The sequence below is a fragment of the Vigna umbellata genome, chromosome 2 (assembly GCF_029865625.1).
Source record: "Vigna umbellata cultivar VRB3 chromosome 2, Vumbellata_1.0, whole genome shotgun sequence".
In the NCBI taxonomy this organism is placed as follows: Eukaryota; Viridiplantae; Streptophyta; class Magnoliopsida; order Fabales; family Fabaceae; genus Vigna; species Vigna umbellata.
The window spans coordinates 45,443,467-45,462,007 of NC_142166.1; the positions used below are offsets into that span (position 1 = coordinate 45,443,467).

Sequence of the window (18,541 nt, forward strand, 5' to 3'; positions counted from 1 at the left end):
AAAAATCTTGATGACAGAATAGAGAGAGAGTTTAACTGTCTTCTTATTTTTCTAAATGCTAAACAATACAATATTTAAATATAAATGAAACTTGACTAACACTCTCCACTAACCACGTCTAACAATCCTACGTTAGTGGTGTTAAACATAACTTAAAAACAGAAACTAAAATTGCTCCTAACAACTAGCCGAAAAACCAGCAACAGTAACGAAGTCTTCCAACACAGTAAGCTAATTTTCTCTGATATTTATTCAGCTACTTACGTGCACAAATGAGCTTGAATTATGTTGCAACACCTCCCCTTAATTCAAACTCATACATACCAATTTTCTCCATAAAGAACTGATGTTTGGCTTGAGCTAAAGCCTTGGTAAACAGATCTGCATTTTGGACGTTCGTGCTGCAGAATCTTAGAGCAATTGTTTCCTCTGACGTAAGCTTCCTTATGAAGTGATGTTGTACTTCAATATGCTTGGTTCTTGCGTGAAACGCTGGGTTTCTTGTCATAGCAATTGCAGACCTGTTATCACACCATATCTCAGTTGCTCCTTCCTGCTCACAACATAAATCTTTTAACAACTTTCTAAGCCAAACAGCTTGTCTTGCTGCTGCACCAGCAGCTACATATTCTGCTTCAGATGATGACAAAGCCACAGTATCCTGCTTCTTTGAGCTCCAAGTAATAGCTCCTGAGCCAAAACTGAAAACTGACCCAGATGTACTTTTCCTGTCATCCAAACTGCCTGCCCAGTCACTATCTGTGTAGCCAACTAACTTGAACTCACTGACATGTTCATACAAGATTCCATAACAAGTTGATCCTGCAACATACTTCAGAATCCTTTTTGCTGCACCTAATTGTTGCTTTGTTGGAGAATGCATGTATCTTGATACCACACTTACACTTTGAGCAATGTCAGGACGTGTGTGAGTGAGATAATTCAGACCTCCTACAAGACTTCTGAACAGCTTTTCATCGGCTTTTCCTGTGCCATCCTCTTTTTGCAGCTTCTCATTAGAATTCATAGGAGTTTTGACAGTTTCACATTTTTCCATTGAAAATTTCTTTAGCAAATCCTCTGCATACTTCCTCTGACATAGAAATATTCCATCTTCTCCTTGCTTTACTTCTAGTCCCAAGAAATACTGAAGTAGTCCCAAGTCTGTCATCTCAAATTGCTTCATCATTGATGCTTTAAACTCATTTAGCAGCTTCTGAGAGGAGCTAAAGTAGATGATGTCGTCCACATAAAGACAGACAACAATGAATCCATTCAAGCCTTCCTTTTTTACATATAGAGTTGGCTCATTCTCACTTCTCTCAAACTGATTTTGACGAAAGAATGAGTCAATCTTGGTGTACCAGGCTCTTGGAGCCTGTTTCAGTCCATAAAGTGCCTTTTGCAGCTTGTAAACCTTGCCTTCTTCACCATCTTTGACAAAGCCGAGTGGTTGCTCAACAAAAACTTCTTCTTGTAAGTCTCCATTGAGAAATGCAGATTTTACATCCAGTTGAAACACATCTAATTTCCATTGGGCAGCCAAAGCTAACATCACTCTTATAGTTTCAAATCTTGCCACTGGTGAAAATGTCTCCTCAAAATCAATTCCTTCTTGTTGTGCATATCCTTTTGCCACCAACCTGGCTTTGTGCTTCTGAATACTCCCATCTGAATTTAACTTAGTTCTGAATACCCATTTAAGTCCAATAACATTCTTCTCTTCAGGAAGATAAACCAATTTCCAAGTCTCATTCTTTTGAATGGACTTGATTTCCTCCTTCATTGCATCTTGCCATTCAACATCATCTTTAGCTTCATCAAAACTGGTTGGATCTGCTGCCATCAGTGCAAAGTCGCAGTTTTCATACAAGTCAACAAGAGTCCTGTATCTTCTTGGTGTAGAATTATTCGATGAACTTGATGATGAAGAACGTGAAGAAGATGATGAGTTGTGATTTGAAGATGATGGTGTTGTAGGAGGACTTGGAGACTGCTGATCATTTGTTGGCACAATTAAGTCCACCCCTGAACCATCAGTCCCTACTGTTTTCTGCTGAGTACTGTCACAACTTTCTCTTTGCTCCCAATTCCAGCCTGCATTCTCATTAAACACAACGTTCCTACTGACCATAACCTTGCTAGTAAGAGGGTTATACAGTCTATATGCTTTGGATTGAGTAGAATAGCCAATGAATACACATTTCAAAGATTTATCATCTAGTTTAGATCTCAAATCAACCAAAGCATAAGCTGTACAACCGAAAACTTTTAAATGACTTACAGATGGTTTTTTTCCTCTCCATGCTTCAAATGGTGTCATATTCATGACTGCCTTTGTAGGAGAGATATTGAGGATGTACACTGCAGTAGCTACAGCTTCACACCACAAGTTGTTTGGTACACCTTTAGCTTTGAGCATGCTTCTTGCCATCTCTACTACTGTCCTGTTCTTTCTCTCAGCTACTCCATTTTGCTCTGGAGTATATGGTGCAGTCAATTCTCTTCTTATTCCTTGCTCCTCACAAAATGTGATGAATTCATTTGACAAAAATTCACCTCCACGATCTGTTCTTAAGGCTTTCACACATAAACCAGATTGTTTCTCAACCATAGCCTTAAAAATTTTAAATTTTTCAAAGGCTTCAGACTTAGCCTTTAGAAAGTAGACCCAACTCATTCTACTGTAGTCATCAGTTATAAGCAAGAAATACTTACTTCCACCAAGAGAAACTGTCTGCATTGGTCCACAGAGATCAGCATGCAGTAGCTCCAAATTTTCACTTGCTCTCCAAGCTCTGCCACTAGGAAATGGTCCTTTTGACTGCTTTCCATATAAGCATCCTTCACACAACTCAAGCTCACCAATTTTAGGCAGTCCATGCACCATGTCTTTGGAACTCAGAAGCTTCAGTCCTTGCACATTCAAATGACCATACCTCAAATGCCACAGCTTGGCATCATTATCTTCTTTAACTGTCAATGCTTTGCTCACATTTCTAGATAAATCAAGAGGAAACATTCTATTTCTCCCCATAATAATTTTTACTACAACTTCTTTGGATTTCTTATCACAGATCAAACAGAAATCATTATCAAACAGTACTGAATGTCCAGAATTGAGTAATTGACCCACACTCAGCAAATTGTGAGCCAAATTTGGCACATACTGCACATCATATAAGAGCTTAGTGTTTCCTTGCTCAGTTTTGATTTCAATCGTGCCTTTTCCTTCCACTTCAAGTTGTTTTCCATCTCCAAGCCTCACCTTGCTCTTTAAAGATTCATTCAGCTCTCTGAACATAGACTTGGCACTTGACATATGGTTGGAGCACCCACTGTCAACATACCACACGCCACCTCCTGCATCATTTCCAGCTGCACTTTGTGCTAAGAACAACTTTTGCTCATTCTCCACAAAATTGGATTTTTGATCACCCTTTTGTTCCTTTTGTTCATCCTCCTCCTTCTTCCAACAGCTAGCTTCTTTGTGGCCTGGCTTCTTGCAATAGTAACATTTAAGTGGACCCTTATATGATTGTTCTTTTCCTTCCTTATTCTGTCCTCTTCCACGGCCCCTTCCTCTTGAGCCAGCTCTTCCTCTACCTCTTCCACTGAATTGCCCTGTTTTTTCCTTGTTTAAGGATTCTCCTTTCACATGGAATGCCTTCTCTTCCTTCTTCTCACCATTTCTATTGAGCCTCTCCTCATGAGCTTGCAAGGATCCCATGAGTTCATCAAAGGTGTAATCAGCCATGTCCTTTGACTCTTCAATAGCCGCTACAACATGATCATATTTGCTTGTAAGACTTCTTAGAACTTTTCCAACCACATGCTCATTGGTCATTGTTTCTCCATATGACCGCATTTGTTGTACCACAGTGGATACACGTGACAAGTATTCTTGGACAGATTCTTTGTCCGTCATTAGAGCTGTTTCAAACTCTCTCCTTAGTGATTGCAGCCTCACTGTAATCACCTTCTTATCACCTAGATACTCTTGCTTTAGAGTATCCCACGCCATCTTAGATGTGGTTGCTGAGGCAATTCTGGGAAAGATTTCATCATCCAAGGCCTGTTGTATCATAAACAATGCCTTGGAATCTTTCTTTCTCTTCTCTCTCAACTGCTGATCAGGTTCTGGAGGTTGAGCATCTTCAAATCCTTCTTCAACTAAACCCCACAGTTCTTGAGACTTGAATAATGTTTTCATTTTCAAGCTCCAGAACTGATAATTTATGCCTTTAAAAATAGGCAATTGTGAACTGGCGATTCCTGATCCGTTGTTCTGCATTATGAACAACCTTTTCACGCTCTAACCCGTGTTTACCCTCACCCAACAATTCCCTGGATATGAACCCGGATATAGTAGCTCTGAAACCAAATGTTTAAATTCCAGATGAAGAAGATCACAAAAATCTTGATGACAGAATAGAGAGAGAGTTTAACTGTCTTCTTATTTTTCTAAATGCTAAACAATACAATATTTAAATATAAATGAAACTTGACTAACACTCTCCACTAACCACGTCTAACAATCCTACGTTAGTGGTGTTAAACATAACTTAAAAACAGAAACTAAAATTGCTCCTAACAACTAGCCGAAAAACCAGCAACAGTAACGAAGTCTTCCAACACAGTAAGCTAATTTTCTCTGATATTTATTCAGCTACTTACGTGCACAAATGAGCTTGAATTATGTTGCAACAGTTTCCTGCCGCCGTTCCACCTTGCATTTCCTTGAAACTTCGGCGGCTTTGACCTTGCTCACGTTTTCCGTTTTCAGCGTTTTGGCTCGATTGATTTCTAGGTTTTCGTCGTGGTGTCATAACGTGTCTAACAACAGGCCTCTTTCGTGTTTGGCTATGGCGTTCGACTCAATTCTTTGCAAGTCAAGTTCTTTTGTGAGGGCCCTTGCGGTGGCGGGTCAATTGACGAAGAATAACCACCTGGGTTACCGCACCTTAATTTTCTCTGCCATCAACCACCACAAGGATTCGTTTGTTCCAAAGTTTCACTTTTCTTCTACAGCTGCCCGGAAGAAACCAACCTCCGATGAGAACCTTCTCCGAGTCATCGAATCTGAAATCGAATGCGGCCAGGAAACTGACGATCACAACGCAAAGGAAGGGGTTCCGAGTAATTTTCCCTTTAAAATAATTGATAGTCCCGGACATCAAACTATAGCGCTCGAGAGAACGTACCAAGATGAGGAAATAAAGATAGAATTGGAATTAAAAAAATTTGGGGAGGTGGAGGAAGCATGGTGTGTGGTGGTGGAAGGAATAAAACCCAAATTTAAAACATAGTATATGTTCACATTGGCCCATTCTACTTTGGATATGCTGCCAAAAATACTATATACACCATCTGTTTAATTTTTGGACCTCATCTTATTCTTTTAATTCTGTTTTTACAAAAATTACATTGAAAGAAACTAGTTCTGGTAACCTGAATGTTTTTCTTTTCAGGAAAGCTTTCATAAGATTGGTCAAAATTAATCTAATTATATTAAACCATAGTTAACTATATTATATAATATTATAAAAAATTTAACTATTATAATAAAAATTGAATTGTATTATCTTATAGTATAATTTTTAAAAAACGGAACTTTTATAAGTTAATTACAACCGTAACTTTTATGTTTTTTCTTTCTCTTCAATAGCATCATATCCTAAATAAGTTAACTCATGGATCTAGTTTCTTTGTAGCTTTTAGATTGATTGGTAGATGTGATTTCATGAAAGCTTTTAGCACTAATAGTATTTTCATTAAAGAATTTATTATACCTATTTGCATTTTTTTATATTTTACTATTCATTTCACATTTTCATTCCTTTTGTTATAAAACTTGTTGTATTGATTTTAGGTAGTACTCCTTATAGCAATTTTAGCTATACAACACCCAATGATAGAAAATTAAGCTTCTTATAAAATAATTGAAAAAAAAATTTGATAAAACAAAAAATAGTTGAGTGTAATTTAATGTAGTTTTATCAAATAAAAAATAGTTTTTGTCTGAATTAATTTTTAATTCAGTTTACTTTAGTCTAACTATTTTTTATTAGTTTTTAACATTGTAATTCAGTTAATTTAGTTTACCATTAATAAGAAGCATACAAAGGATAGTAAAAAAAAATCAAAATGACTTGAGATGATTTAAGGTTATATTTGGCAATATATTATTTATTTATTTTTTTAACAGTTAAAAACCTTGTTCGAACTTATAAATAATACCTAAAGAAGTTATAACGTTTATTTGAGACATTATTTGAAATGTTAGTTTGTAATTTGTTTTTATCTTCATTCCTCTTTTGTTTTTATAATACTAATTAAATTATAATTTTACGACTTTTAAATAAGTTAGGTTTCGTTATAGTTTATCTTTGGCACAACAGTAGTTAATTATGCCTAATGCATTTCGGAACCGAACATCACATTATTAAGCTAACAAGCATTTTTTTAAGTACCAAATATTGAAACAAGAATGGTGAACAAAATAAAAATAGTCCACGTGACAGGGTTACACAATTCATGAAGGAAGAGGGCAACATACATATATTGAAAATTAAATTTAAAATTAATCTGTACAGCAACAAAACGCGGTTTCGGCACATAATTACATTAAGTATACCAAAGTATCTTTTTCAAAAGTTTGGTTCGATCTTGACTTAATATTATAAATTATATTACGGAGAATTGCAAAACATTAATTAATCCGAGTGTTTCTTCAAGGAAGGTACTGTCTAACGGGACGGAAGCTTAACCAATCAAGTGGATTTTGTATTAAGATTTATTTTTTCTACTACTGTTTCACATGACAACAAGAACTACTCATTTTTCGAGAAAAAAAAATATAATATTTAATTAGCCACTGTAAAAAATAATTAATTTGATTTGTGGCAATATATATATTTTAAATTTACACTTTTTTTTCTTCTAAATTATCGTTGTGGTTAACATTTTTCTACCTCTTTTAATTGTTTATCATTATTACATCTCTCTTTTTAATCATGCATATTAGTCTAAAACTAGTTATAACTCCATGCATTAAAAAAGTAGGTCAATTAATTAATAAACTCAAGTGAACGTGAAGCAAATGGTATATATTAAAGGAAAATGCGTTATCTTTATCAATTAGGTAGAAGAAAATCACACCAATTAACTTATAGCTTTGTGGAAAGTGTGTCTCCAAGAAGCTTACCTATATATAAGTGGAGTAAGAAATATAACAACACTATAAAACTAAGTTAACTTAAGACGCATACAAAATATATCTTAGTTTCAACTACTGTTTTCATATATTCTAAATTTTGGTTCACTGTATCGAAGACATGAAAAGTTTACTGATGATATATATATATATAATAATATATATTATATATATATATATATATATATATATATATATATATATATATATTATCCCCTTGGTGCAATCAATTTGCATGCCAGCTGCATCGGAACTCTATAATGGCATTGAATGATTAGTGTTATAATATAATAGATGATTTGCAGCATACAATGGCATTTGAGTGATTTGGTATTGAAAGAAGGGTGTAATGTGATGGGTGTAACTATAAAAGAGGGTGATAAGAAAAGGTTAAGGTATGTGGCAAACTTGAAAAATCATAACGTAGTGTAAAATAGTGTGTTGGTGGTAAGTGTATTGAGTGAAATGGGGATAGCAGAAGTGTGCTCCAGGTTCATTGGGGACTTTTTACAAACATTTAAAAGCTCCCCAGAGAGGTCGGTGAGTGAGCATGCATGCAAAGGTGAGAGGATGGTGAAGCTTGATGAGAAGATGGTGGGTGCCCTTGTAACAGTTTTTGGCATGGAAAGCAATGGAAGGATAAAGAAGGAGAGTGCAAGGGAAGTTGTGGAGAAGCTTGGTTTGGGTTCGACGACAGGGTTTGAGCTGGGTGAGTTGATGGACGATGAAGTGCCTGTGGAAGAGGTTCTTGGTGAGTTGGAAGACATGTCAAAGCGCAGTGAGTTGCTGCATGAAGCTTTCAAAATCTTTGATGAAGACGGAGATGGGTACATAGATGCAATGGAGTTGAAGAGGGTGCTTCATTGCTTGGGTTTGGATAAGGGTTGGGATATGAATGCCATTGAAAAGATGGTCAAGGTTGCAGATTTGAACTTCGATGGCAAGGTTGATTTTGCTGAGTTTGAATTCATGATGATGGGGTAGCAGTTAATCACAAAAAAAAAAAAAATCATTAATTTTTGGAATAATTATTCAGCACCCAATTGTATATTAATTAATTGATTTATTTCAGCTTTTGTTTAATCTATCTTTCGATTCTATAATACATTCACTTCTGTTTCTTCTATTTTACTATATATATGCATACAACATTAACATTTTCGTTTGCTTAATCCCATGATGCCAGGTGTTTTGCACATGAATCACTGCTACATTGGATTGGATCTAACACAATAATAAAAATGAGAAAAATAATAGTATATACTTCATTGAATATTGTTGTATATGTTCCATTTTGTTTCGATTACTATTAGTGATCTAAATGTTATAATATTAGGCCGATTCAAAACTGCCAAGAAACAAATTTTAAATATAATTTAGACTTATTGGTGCTTTCATAGCTATTTTATTTAGAATTAATTTTTCCCGATTTGTCTAATACAAATTTTAATATACATGTTAGGAAGTTGAAACTCTGATGTTCTAACATCAAGTATGGTATTTTTGTATGGTACAATTTATTTGGCTTGGTATCGTCAATGACCTATTCACCAGTCATAACGCGTTCATAACACCATTTCCTACACGCTTAGTTATGAGTAATAGCTTTCTAATTGTTATTATAAAGTGCTCATATATACATCACATAGTTATTTTTATCTCTTTTTTTTAACTTTAAAATATTTTTGCGGCTTTATATCGAGGCTTATATATATAAAAGTAAATATAAAAGTAATATTTTTCTCACAAATGAGGTGTCGGATAAAAACTCTTCGTTACTTTCTTCGTGATATAAGGGATGAGGTGCGTTAAAACTTTTTGTTTAAGTCTTATTCGACATTGGTTGCCAACAACGGATTGAATTAGACAGGTTTGTCAATTAGAAACAAGTTGAATTTTATAACCCGATTTAGTATGTTGTTGTCCACCTATTTTTTTCTATCATCGAAAGTCTAATATCATATGAAAACAAGTTAAATTTTTTGATAGTTTACATGGGCTGATGACAAATTGTCATGCGGGCTATTTCAGATCTTAGTCGAGTTGTATTAAGCCTTGGTTGAACTATTAAACTGTGTTAATATGAAGTTTTGTGACATGAGTTTTATTTTTTTTTTAATGAAGCCGGACTAACAAGCTTACCAACTAACCCCTAGGACTAGCCTCTCAAACTATCAGGTTTGGTGGGCCAGATTGATTTGAGCTCTTATGTTGAAAATGTTGTCCCCGTTCACTTTTTTGGCCGAGCTAAGAGGTTGGTCCACCGAACATGATCCTATTTGTCATCCCAAATCTAAACACTAATATAATATAGAGGTATTTTATATAAGATATTTAAAACTATTTATGTTTAGTAAAAGTAAGACACAAATTTACCTCAAATTTGATAAAATATGCTACACAAGCTTTTGGTGTTTTTTTTTAAATTTAATAAATTTTAAAATAGCCAAAAATATATATTAAGATGATGTTGTTTTTCCATGTAGATGATAACATTATACAAAATGACAATCATAAAGTGAAATTTTTTTATCTAGAAAATATGAAATATCTAGTATATAAAGGTTTTAATAAATTATATAAAAAATATTACAAAATATTTTAAAATTTTGTAAAAAGTATAGCTATGTAAACCAAATGCATAAAATTACAAATACAGAAAAAAAATTATACTAATTATAAAAGACTTTTTATAACAATTATAATTAGAATAAATATAAAAAGTTTTTTTATTTATTATAAAATTTTCAGTGTCTCCACTTTTTATATTAATTATAATTAAAACTGATATGAATAATTTTCTTACCTATTACAAAAATATTATCGCATTAACTTTTAAAAAAATGTTATTTTATTTACAGTTAAGTTGTTGTATTACTTTTTATACATCATGAAATATAACCCGTATAAATAACTGTTATAAAAAATATTTTTTCACTAGTGAATATAAAATATGCCTACAAAATACAAAAACAAATAAAAAAACCTTCTAAATAGACGAATTTTTGATATTTTGGTTCTCTAATCCTCTTCACCTATTGGCCAAATTATTCCTCTCCTCATTCCAATCAACTTCATTTCTACTGTATTTAGATCTAAGCTCTTCAATCAACTTTCATTATAGAAGTTACGAGTGTTCAAATTTTTTCTTTATCATGAATTGTTATATCAAAATCTATCACTATTTTTGTCAAATATAATGTCTCTACTATCAAATAAACACTAAAAAAAGTTACCAAGAAAAAAATTGGATAAAAAATCAACTTCTAACAATTTTTAATATTTTTTACAGAATTGGATGAATAGTAAAATATAAAAACACATTAAAATAGATACAAGAAAATCAAGATATGTAGAGTGAATATGAAAAGCAAAATGTAACCACGTTTTCAATTTCAATAATACAGCGGATATATAAAACACTTATTCAATGATATATATAGACTCACTTGGACGTACTAAAACTTTAATCTGGTTGAGGAAAAACATCACGCATCACGAAACAATCAGCCCCCAACTTAGACTACAAAAACGGCCTCCAAAATGTCCAAAAACACCACCCAGTTGCAGAAAAATAAAGAAAATAAGAAAGAAAAATCATGATCAAGAAAAAAGGTAAAATTATAATTTAAACAGTTTTACAGAAAATTCCAAAACCATTTGAATAGAATGACCAAGCCCATTGAAAAGATCATTGCGGTTGTCTTTTACATTTAGAGGTTAGAGATAGAAAGGAATTTTCCATCATGTGGTGTTGCCAAGGAACATATTCCTTCCTTATCAGATGGGATTAATATGTGGTCTATTGGATGACAGCAAAGTGAGATATTTGTTTTTATACAATTACAACAAGAGAAAATGGATAAAGCAACCAAATCCTTTTATACAAAACTAGATACAACAACAGGAAAAAGAAAGAAAGACACCATTTTAAACAGGCATCATTGGACAGAAACAAAGCAAAGACACAATAACATACCCTACTAATCTAACAAGACAAGACGCAAATCATAGAGGTGAATCTACTCGGAGGATACTAAAGAGTCTAAAAAGGTGGCCAAATACTCCCACAACTCATGCCATCGCTCATAACTCCGTTCACATTGTTCATGTCGTTGAAATTCATGTCCAAGTTTCCAAGGTCTGAATTCTGTACACAAACTGTGGCATCGTTGTATGAGCCATCATTTCCATGCACAGTGATGGTTGGCGAAACATGCGCCATGCGGCGGAGATTGGTCGTATTCAGTGGCGGGGGTGTGTTCACTTGACACTGTGTGGGAAGAAGCTGATTGTTTAACGTAGTGAAAGAGCCTCTAGTCACCATGTCCTCTGCTAACTTCACCTACAAGTGTACAAAGATGTCAGATTCTATTAGCATATTTTCCTTCAACCTTGAATGAAAAAACTATAGGTTATTATTAAGCTTTCGTCAACCTAATAATACCTTAGCTCTCAAAGCTTCTACGTCTGATTTCAGCACCCGGTTATCCGTGTCAGCCTCATGAAAATGTTGACTGGCATCATTGAACTGCTTGTATAGGGTTGCGTTTTCCACTTTCAGTTTTTCAACCTGTCAAAACAAAATTAATATTGATATGGGAATTTTCACATCATTACTACTTTTCCCTTGTTAAAGACTTATCAAATACCTGCAACTCTAGGTCAGCCAACTGCGCCTGTTTTCTTCTTCTTGACCTTCTGGCAGAATTGCGATTAGAAACCTTCCTAAAATTACAACGAAATTTAGAATCTCAGTGAGGCTTAAAATCATCGAAGATACTATTTAAGATGATTTTTTCCATTGACACTTAGAATGGAGGGGAAAAAGTATGATCGGTTATACTTTTTAAATAAAATTCCATTTATTTATTTTCTTCTCTGGTGAGGACTTTCATCTAAATAAAGTGTAGTTTTCATAATTTGACTTACCTTCTAAGACGTTTCAATTCAACTGAATTTGTGCTCTGTTCACAAGGACCATCTTCATCAGATGGCTCAGAAGAACCACTTGTGGCTCCTTTCGTATGATTCTTCCAGCCCTCTGGTTTATTAGCTGACACTGGACTACCAACTGCCCAGTTTTTAATTCAATCCAAAATGTTAAATTCCATAATTAAATGATAATTTGGTGAGGAATAAGAGACATAGAATAATGAATGCAATAATTTATACAACATTTTTTTTGTGTGCAGTTCTGCCTATAATTATGATATCTGATGAATGATATACAATAGAGATAAACAACAAAATGTTGTAAACATAATATTACTATAATATTGAGTTAAGGATTAACAATATATATATATATATATATATATATATATATATATATATATATATATATATTATAGTGCTCATACCATTAGCAGTGCCACAAATGGAAGACCGAGAATCGATTGTAGCAGTGATGGTGGAATGCTTGGGAGTGAGGTTTTGGGAAGAAAAAGGATCTGTCAGTCCACAAGTTGAAAATGAAGTCATGGCATCCTGCAATATTACAGACGAGTATGGTTAAGCTAGCTGAATTTTCGTACATCATTTTAGCCACTAAAACTATCTTTTTCCCTTTTTTATCACAATGTCCTTGCAGACTCTTTTTTTTTTATTCTTTTTCTTCTTTACATGCAAAACAGCAATGGAGCACATGCACCAAAAATAAGCCACAGGGAAATAACAAAGCAATATTCCAATAATTCACAAGCTTCAAACCGGGTCCACTGAGATAGAGGCAATAATATCAAAGCTTTATAAAAAAAATCATTGTACTCGTGTTTTTGAAGAAAATAGTGACGCCATTCTATTAATAAAAAGGAGAAAGTGTTTCATTTAATTATTAGTGATTTTTTTAGTTTAATGCTTTTGGAATTTGTAAACAGGTTTAATTGATTAAATTTAAATTAATTTTCTTTCCTCAGGATAAATTTCATAAGAATTGAAAAAAATAATTCAAACATAATTTTTTCAATGCATTTATTTAAAATTGACAATTTCCACTATATAAGAACAGCAATTAAATATTCAACCTTGAAATTCTGTTCCTAACCTTTAGATCTAATATAGACTCTAAAATATAGGGTTAGTTTTTCAAATTAGGTCGACACAACACTTTAACTTTTGTACTTGCTACTCAACTTAGTTGGGTTTTAATCGAACAAAACTTGACGAATTCCTCCAATTGCTCCATGAACCAAGGATCATTATAGACTTAATTGAGTTTTACTCCGACAAATCTGAAAATTTTGTTAAAACTTAAAATAATTAAATTTAGCTGAATTAGGTTAATGGGTCGTTGACTAAACCCAACTTCCTAAACATTTTTTAATTAATTTTTATGCAAAGTTACGGTAACTGTTTATTTTTATGTATAGCATATTTTTGTATATATTAATTTCTTGTTTAATGGTTCTATTTATGTTATCAATTTAAAATCATTACATAATAAAATAATGTATTCATACCAGGGTCAAACATTTTTACTTAACATATTTCTTTAAGTACATATATTGAAATGTAGAATTTTTTTTTTTGCAAGTATATATCCATCAAAATAGAAACATATGAAGGCTTATACACCAACCAAACATAGAGTAATTGATCGTGTTATTCCTATTTGCTACTTTCACAAAAAATAACTATTTACCACTGACTCGTAACCCAAGGATTTCAATTCTTTAGAATTTAGTGATTGTGAAATACTTCATGGCGCGATGCGCAAATTTAGGCCAATGGTAGAAGCTTTTAATCATAGAATAAGTTGATATCATCGTATTGATATTAAATAATGAAAAAAAGTTTCCAGAAAAAAAAAGAGTTGAGAAGCTATTGCAAACATCTAAAAGTTTAGCATATAATTTTAATGTAATATTTGTACATATAGACCCAACGCATAATGAAGAAACAAAAAGTTAAGAAAGAAAAGCAAGGGTTTTTCTTTACGTAATTGTAAAACATTATTTATCAACCGAACAATTTTCCTGACAGTCCACTTGAATAGACAACAAATATTTAAAAAACTAGGCAATTTTAAACCATGAAAACTACCTACCGCATTTGGATTAAAAACAGTTTCGTGTTATTGCTGTTGTTTGCTTTCTCACTTTTATGGTATATTTGTTTTTGGTAATTGCCTCGTCACTTTATAGAAAGCTTTTCCACAGTGTTTTTTGTTAATCTGCTGGCGGAGGTAAAACTACTAGAAAAAACAACAGAACTACATTATCTTATAATAAATAATACTTTCAATAATTTTCATACAGTAATTGTTTATTCTTAGTTACACTCTCTTAAGTAAAAACTATTATACAAATACAATCACGCACGAAACAATATTACCCAATAATAATAGAATTTTTTTATTGATACATTGAGGAAAGTCGTGGCCGCTATTGTAACACTAATCATTGAAGTGAGCTACAACTCTATATAATAGGTTACAACATACAACTTTTCAATCATTTCTGCTATTTTTTTAAAATGTTCATGAAAATATAATTGACAAGCAAAAGAAGATACATAATTATTTTTCAAAATTCTAATTATTCAATTAAAATTTGCCTCATATGATACACGATTAGACAGGTGAAATTATTGTACAAAATAAATTTATAATGACCAGTGGCAAAGAGACACGATTGGCTTGCGAAACTGTGGACGCACATAGCGCAGTTGCAAATAGAAAGAACACCATGGGATGGGACCCATTCCATAGGAAGAAAGACAAAAAACAATATTAAAAAAGAAAGCGCATTATCGTAGATTTCTCAAAGTCCTGCGTTCACACAAGTTCTCAACAAAACCCAAGAACGAAGCAGTCCACATCACCATGTCTTCTCCACGAACACCTTCACTCCTCCACCTTCACTTACGCACTCATACCTCTCACGGTTTTTTTTTTCTTTTCTTTTTTGGAGAAAGTAACTTTCCTTTCACCTTCAGAAATCACTTCACAATAATTAGTGCCAGCCACAACACTGTTTCTCTAAACATCTTTAGAAATATTTCTCTTATTATATATCTTCTTTCTATAAGTATAGCATTTTGTTCATACTAAATCACTCTTCTCCTCAAGATTTCTACGCTGACAAACTATAATGAATTGAACTACAAGACAAATTTAATTAAACAAATCTCGATCACAATACAAGTCTTGCCTAAAACAGAAACGCATAATTATTATTATTTTGTTTTTATGGAATCGTTTACTCTTTCTGTTATTACTGTTAAGGAAGCGTTAGGCGCACGCGGATTACGTTCTAGGGAGAACCGTAATAGGTTTTCAGTTTGCCACGGCAAAAGATGGCTCGAAGGCGTTTTCAGTTTCAGAATTGAGTGTGAAAGAGAAAGAGAAGACTGACCGGTAATAGATTTTGGAAAGCGGCGAAGACATCGGTTCCGGCGAGGTTCAGATACCGGAGCTCGTCGAGATTAGAAAAGTCGTTATCGAGATCGGACTCCGTGGTCGTCATCCGCTTGAAGCAGCCGTGGCCGGAGAAAACCGACGACGGCGTGAGAGATTGTTGAGACGCAGCCAGAACGTGGCCGGAGAGAGAGCGTTAACAGTAGGAGAGAGAATTAGGAGGGAAAAGGGAATGAGAGTAGCAGCTTCAGGGGTATAAATAGAAAACCAATGCGCATAAACAAATAAACTTTTATTAAAAAAATAAGAAAGAAAGAAAGATCGGGCGGCACTTGACATTGAAACAAACCAGAAAGTTTTTTTGGTCATTGAAATCACGAAAGTGACCTGATCCGTCACGTATAATTACGTGTTCCGACCGTGACTGGGATTTTTCTAGAATCAAATCTGAACCGTCTATCTTGAATCAGGAAACCCTCATATTGACACGTGGCAAAGTGAAAATTACACGTGGGACTAACTTCTATTTCTCCTTTGTACAATGCCTTTAGAATTGGGTCCCCCTTCAGGATTATAATATTATGTTATAAAACAATTAAAATATGATTAATAAATTCATTAATTTTGTCGTCGTATACTTTTCTCTTGCAATATTAATATTATAAATATTATTTTCAACTGTTTAAAGAAATCATGGTATTTATAAAACTATTATATATTCCATTTTTATAAAATTAATTAAAATACATGCTGAAAATAGTTTTGAACAGAGGTGGAATAAAGGGCATAGGGTAGAGTAGGGTAGGGGAGGAATAGTTTTGTAAAGAATAATAATGGCACGCTTTGGATGTTGTTCTGTTTCACATTATATATAAGTAAGAAATTCTTAAATAAATTAATGGTTACGTCATATCTTTTGATAAAGTATTTTCATAATAATATATAGAAATAAGTGTAGTTTTTTATTTTATTTTAAAAATAAATAATATAAAATAAGAATAATTTATTTTGGATGTTTGATTAAGTAATAATGAAAAGTTTGTAGTTTTGTAGAATTATGGATAACTTGTTGAGGGCGGTTTGACTTTGATGAGCAACAAGTGGCGAGGGAATTTCATTCTGTGAAAATGGCGAAAGGAGAAATGTTATGTTATTTGCACCTACTCTTGTCCAAAACAGAGAGTAGAAAGGGAAATGCACACACACCCAATATTCTTTATATATATATATATATATATATATATATATATATATATATATATAATATATATATATATATATATATATATATATATGAAGTATGAAAAGTTAAATATGTGGTAAACCAACTTTTCTAAAGTTAATATGCATATTGTAAAACCTTATTTTCAATTGTTATGAAATAATAATTTTGTTTACGTTAGGATGAAATAGTAAAGTCAATACGAAAACTTTTCATATATATATATATTATATATAATAAAGATGAAATCGCAATCTGTAAAAGCACGCGCATCATAAGTTTTGTTTTTTTGTTTCTTGAATGTGAAAATAATTTATAAAACGGGTCTATTCATAAAGCACATAATAATGAAGGAGTTGGTGTGATCTATTACGGAATGAGAACATCTAAACAATATTTACCACAGTTGGCAGTCACAATCTTAACCAAAAAAAGTTCACATTCTCGTGTGCAAAAGTACAAATCAAACCAAAGCAGAAACCCAAAATATCCTTTCAAAATTCTAACATTTTTGTATGGTTAATTTTTATATACACAATTGGATTTAGAGAAGAGAAGGTTAATTCGAAAGATACAACACCATTAGACATGAATTAATATTTAAATTTTTAACCAATTAGACATAAATTTATATACATATAAAATACTTTCTTCCTAAAAGGTTTTTTTGAGATAGTATTAATAATAAATTCGTAAACCTTAATCTAGAATAAATAATATCTCATGTGCAAGCAAATTCATGTGTTTTGAACTTTAAGACATAGATAAAATGTGAGTGGGAGTAAAAGAATTGAAGGAGGCAATGGAATTGCGGTGGAAAACGAAGAAGAAAAGGCAGTGCGACTTTACTTTTGGAAAAGCATTAAAGACAGTTGTGTTGTGTGGGTTGACGTGACTCAGGCAATAAGTAGAAAGGAAAATGGCATTGGCAAATAGAAAGTAGTAAAAAAAGGAAGGGGGTGCGTTAAGTAATTTAAAAAGTGGGTTTCTTAAGTGTGAAGGTGTTGTTAAAGTAATGGAGTTTGATTGGGACAAGCACCGACCCAAAGCAAAAAGTTAGGAAGATAGTAACATAGATGCTTTATGGATGGTGTTAGAAAAGTAGGTTAAGTTAACCCTCACTTCAAAGGAAACCTTACAGCTACCTATTTATTTTTTTTATTTCTTACTTACTTTTTTATGCATTATTATTTAATTCAAAAAATGGATCACCCACTCACCTTGTTCACACGTTAAAACCAAATCATCTCCGAATACTTTGTTTGTGCAATGTTGTTGTTGTATGTGATGGAGACAAATGAGAGAGTAATGAGATTGCATTTTGCACTTGTTGCTTTTTCCTTGTCATGTTCATATTTTTACGTTTATAACAATTATTCTTAGCATCTTCGACCATGCTTCTTTGTTCTGTCTCTTCTTCAGATATGGCACCTCATACCTCTGCTGTGTAACTTCTGCTTTCCATTGGCCCAGCTTTAATCACACCACCATTGCATTCGTTTTCTTTTTTGTTCCAGATCATGGATACTTTTCTAACAATATATTTATCGACTTTATTAATTACTAATATTTGTTAAATTATTCTAAAACATATTATTTTTTATAGATATTAAAGTTAATATATTTTAAAAACTAAAAACATAAAAATTTCAATAGAGAAGTGTAAGTTAAATATATTTTTAATCTTAAATTTTTATATAAAATCAAAGTTTATATATGTCTTAAATTTTAACATGATTTCAAA

The 18,541-nt window shown here is 32.7% G+C and overlaps 2 protein-coding genes across 2 annotated transcripts; one reads left to right on the plus strand and one right to left on the minus strand.

Annotated features, from left to right (window-relative positions):
* Nucleotides 1–7,605: 7,605 nt before the first annotated feature.
* LOC148204099 (calmodulin-like protein 2) lies at nt 7,606–8,303 on the plus strand. The gene has a single exon (XM_088108085.1). The coding sequence runs from the start codon at nt 7,682–7,684 to the stop codon at nt 8,198–8,200; it is 519 nt and encodes a 172-aa protein (XP_087964211.1). The 5' UTR covers nt 7,606–7,681; the 3' UTR covers nt 8,201–8,303.
* A 2,698-nt stretch (nt 8,304–11,001) lies between these two features.
* Nucleotides 11,002–15,822, minus strand: LOC124848919 (basic leucine zipper 9-like). The gene is made up of 6 exons (XM_047326744.2): nt 15,574–15,822; nt 12,580–12,706; nt 12,149–12,290; nt 11,869–11,944; nt 11,664–11,789; nt 11,002–11,561 (listed from the first exon to the last, which is right to left on the minus strand). The coding sequence occupies exons 1-6, from the start codon at nt 15,682–15,684 to the stop codon at nt 11,262–11,264; spliced, it is 882 nt and encodes a 293-aa protein (XP_047182700.2). The 5' UTR covers nt 15,685–15,822; the 3' UTR covers nt 11,002–11,261.
* Between the last annotated feature and the right edge of the window lie 2,719 nt (nt 15,823–18,541).

What these genes read in the sequence shown, in the direction of transcription:
- LOC148204099 (XM_088108085.1), top strand. Translation starts at nt 7,682, where the DNA reads ATGGGGATAGCAGAAGTGTGCTCCAGGTTCATTGGGGACTTTTTACAA.
- LOC124848919 (XM_047326744.2), bottom strand. Translation starts at nt 15,684, where the DNA reads ATGACGACCACGGAGTCCGATCTCGATAACGACTTTTCTAATCTCGAC. An exon ending in GAATTGAAACGTCTTAGAAG is followed by an intron (nt 11,945 to 12,148) that starts GTAAGTCAAATT and finishes TTGTAATTTTAG; the next exon opens with GAAGGTTTCTAATCGCAATT. An exon ending in TAGAAGCTTTGAGAGCTAAG is followed by an intron (nt 11,562 to 11,663) that starts GTATTATTAGGT and finishes GTACACTTGTAG; the next exon opens with GTGAAGTTAGCAGAGGACAT.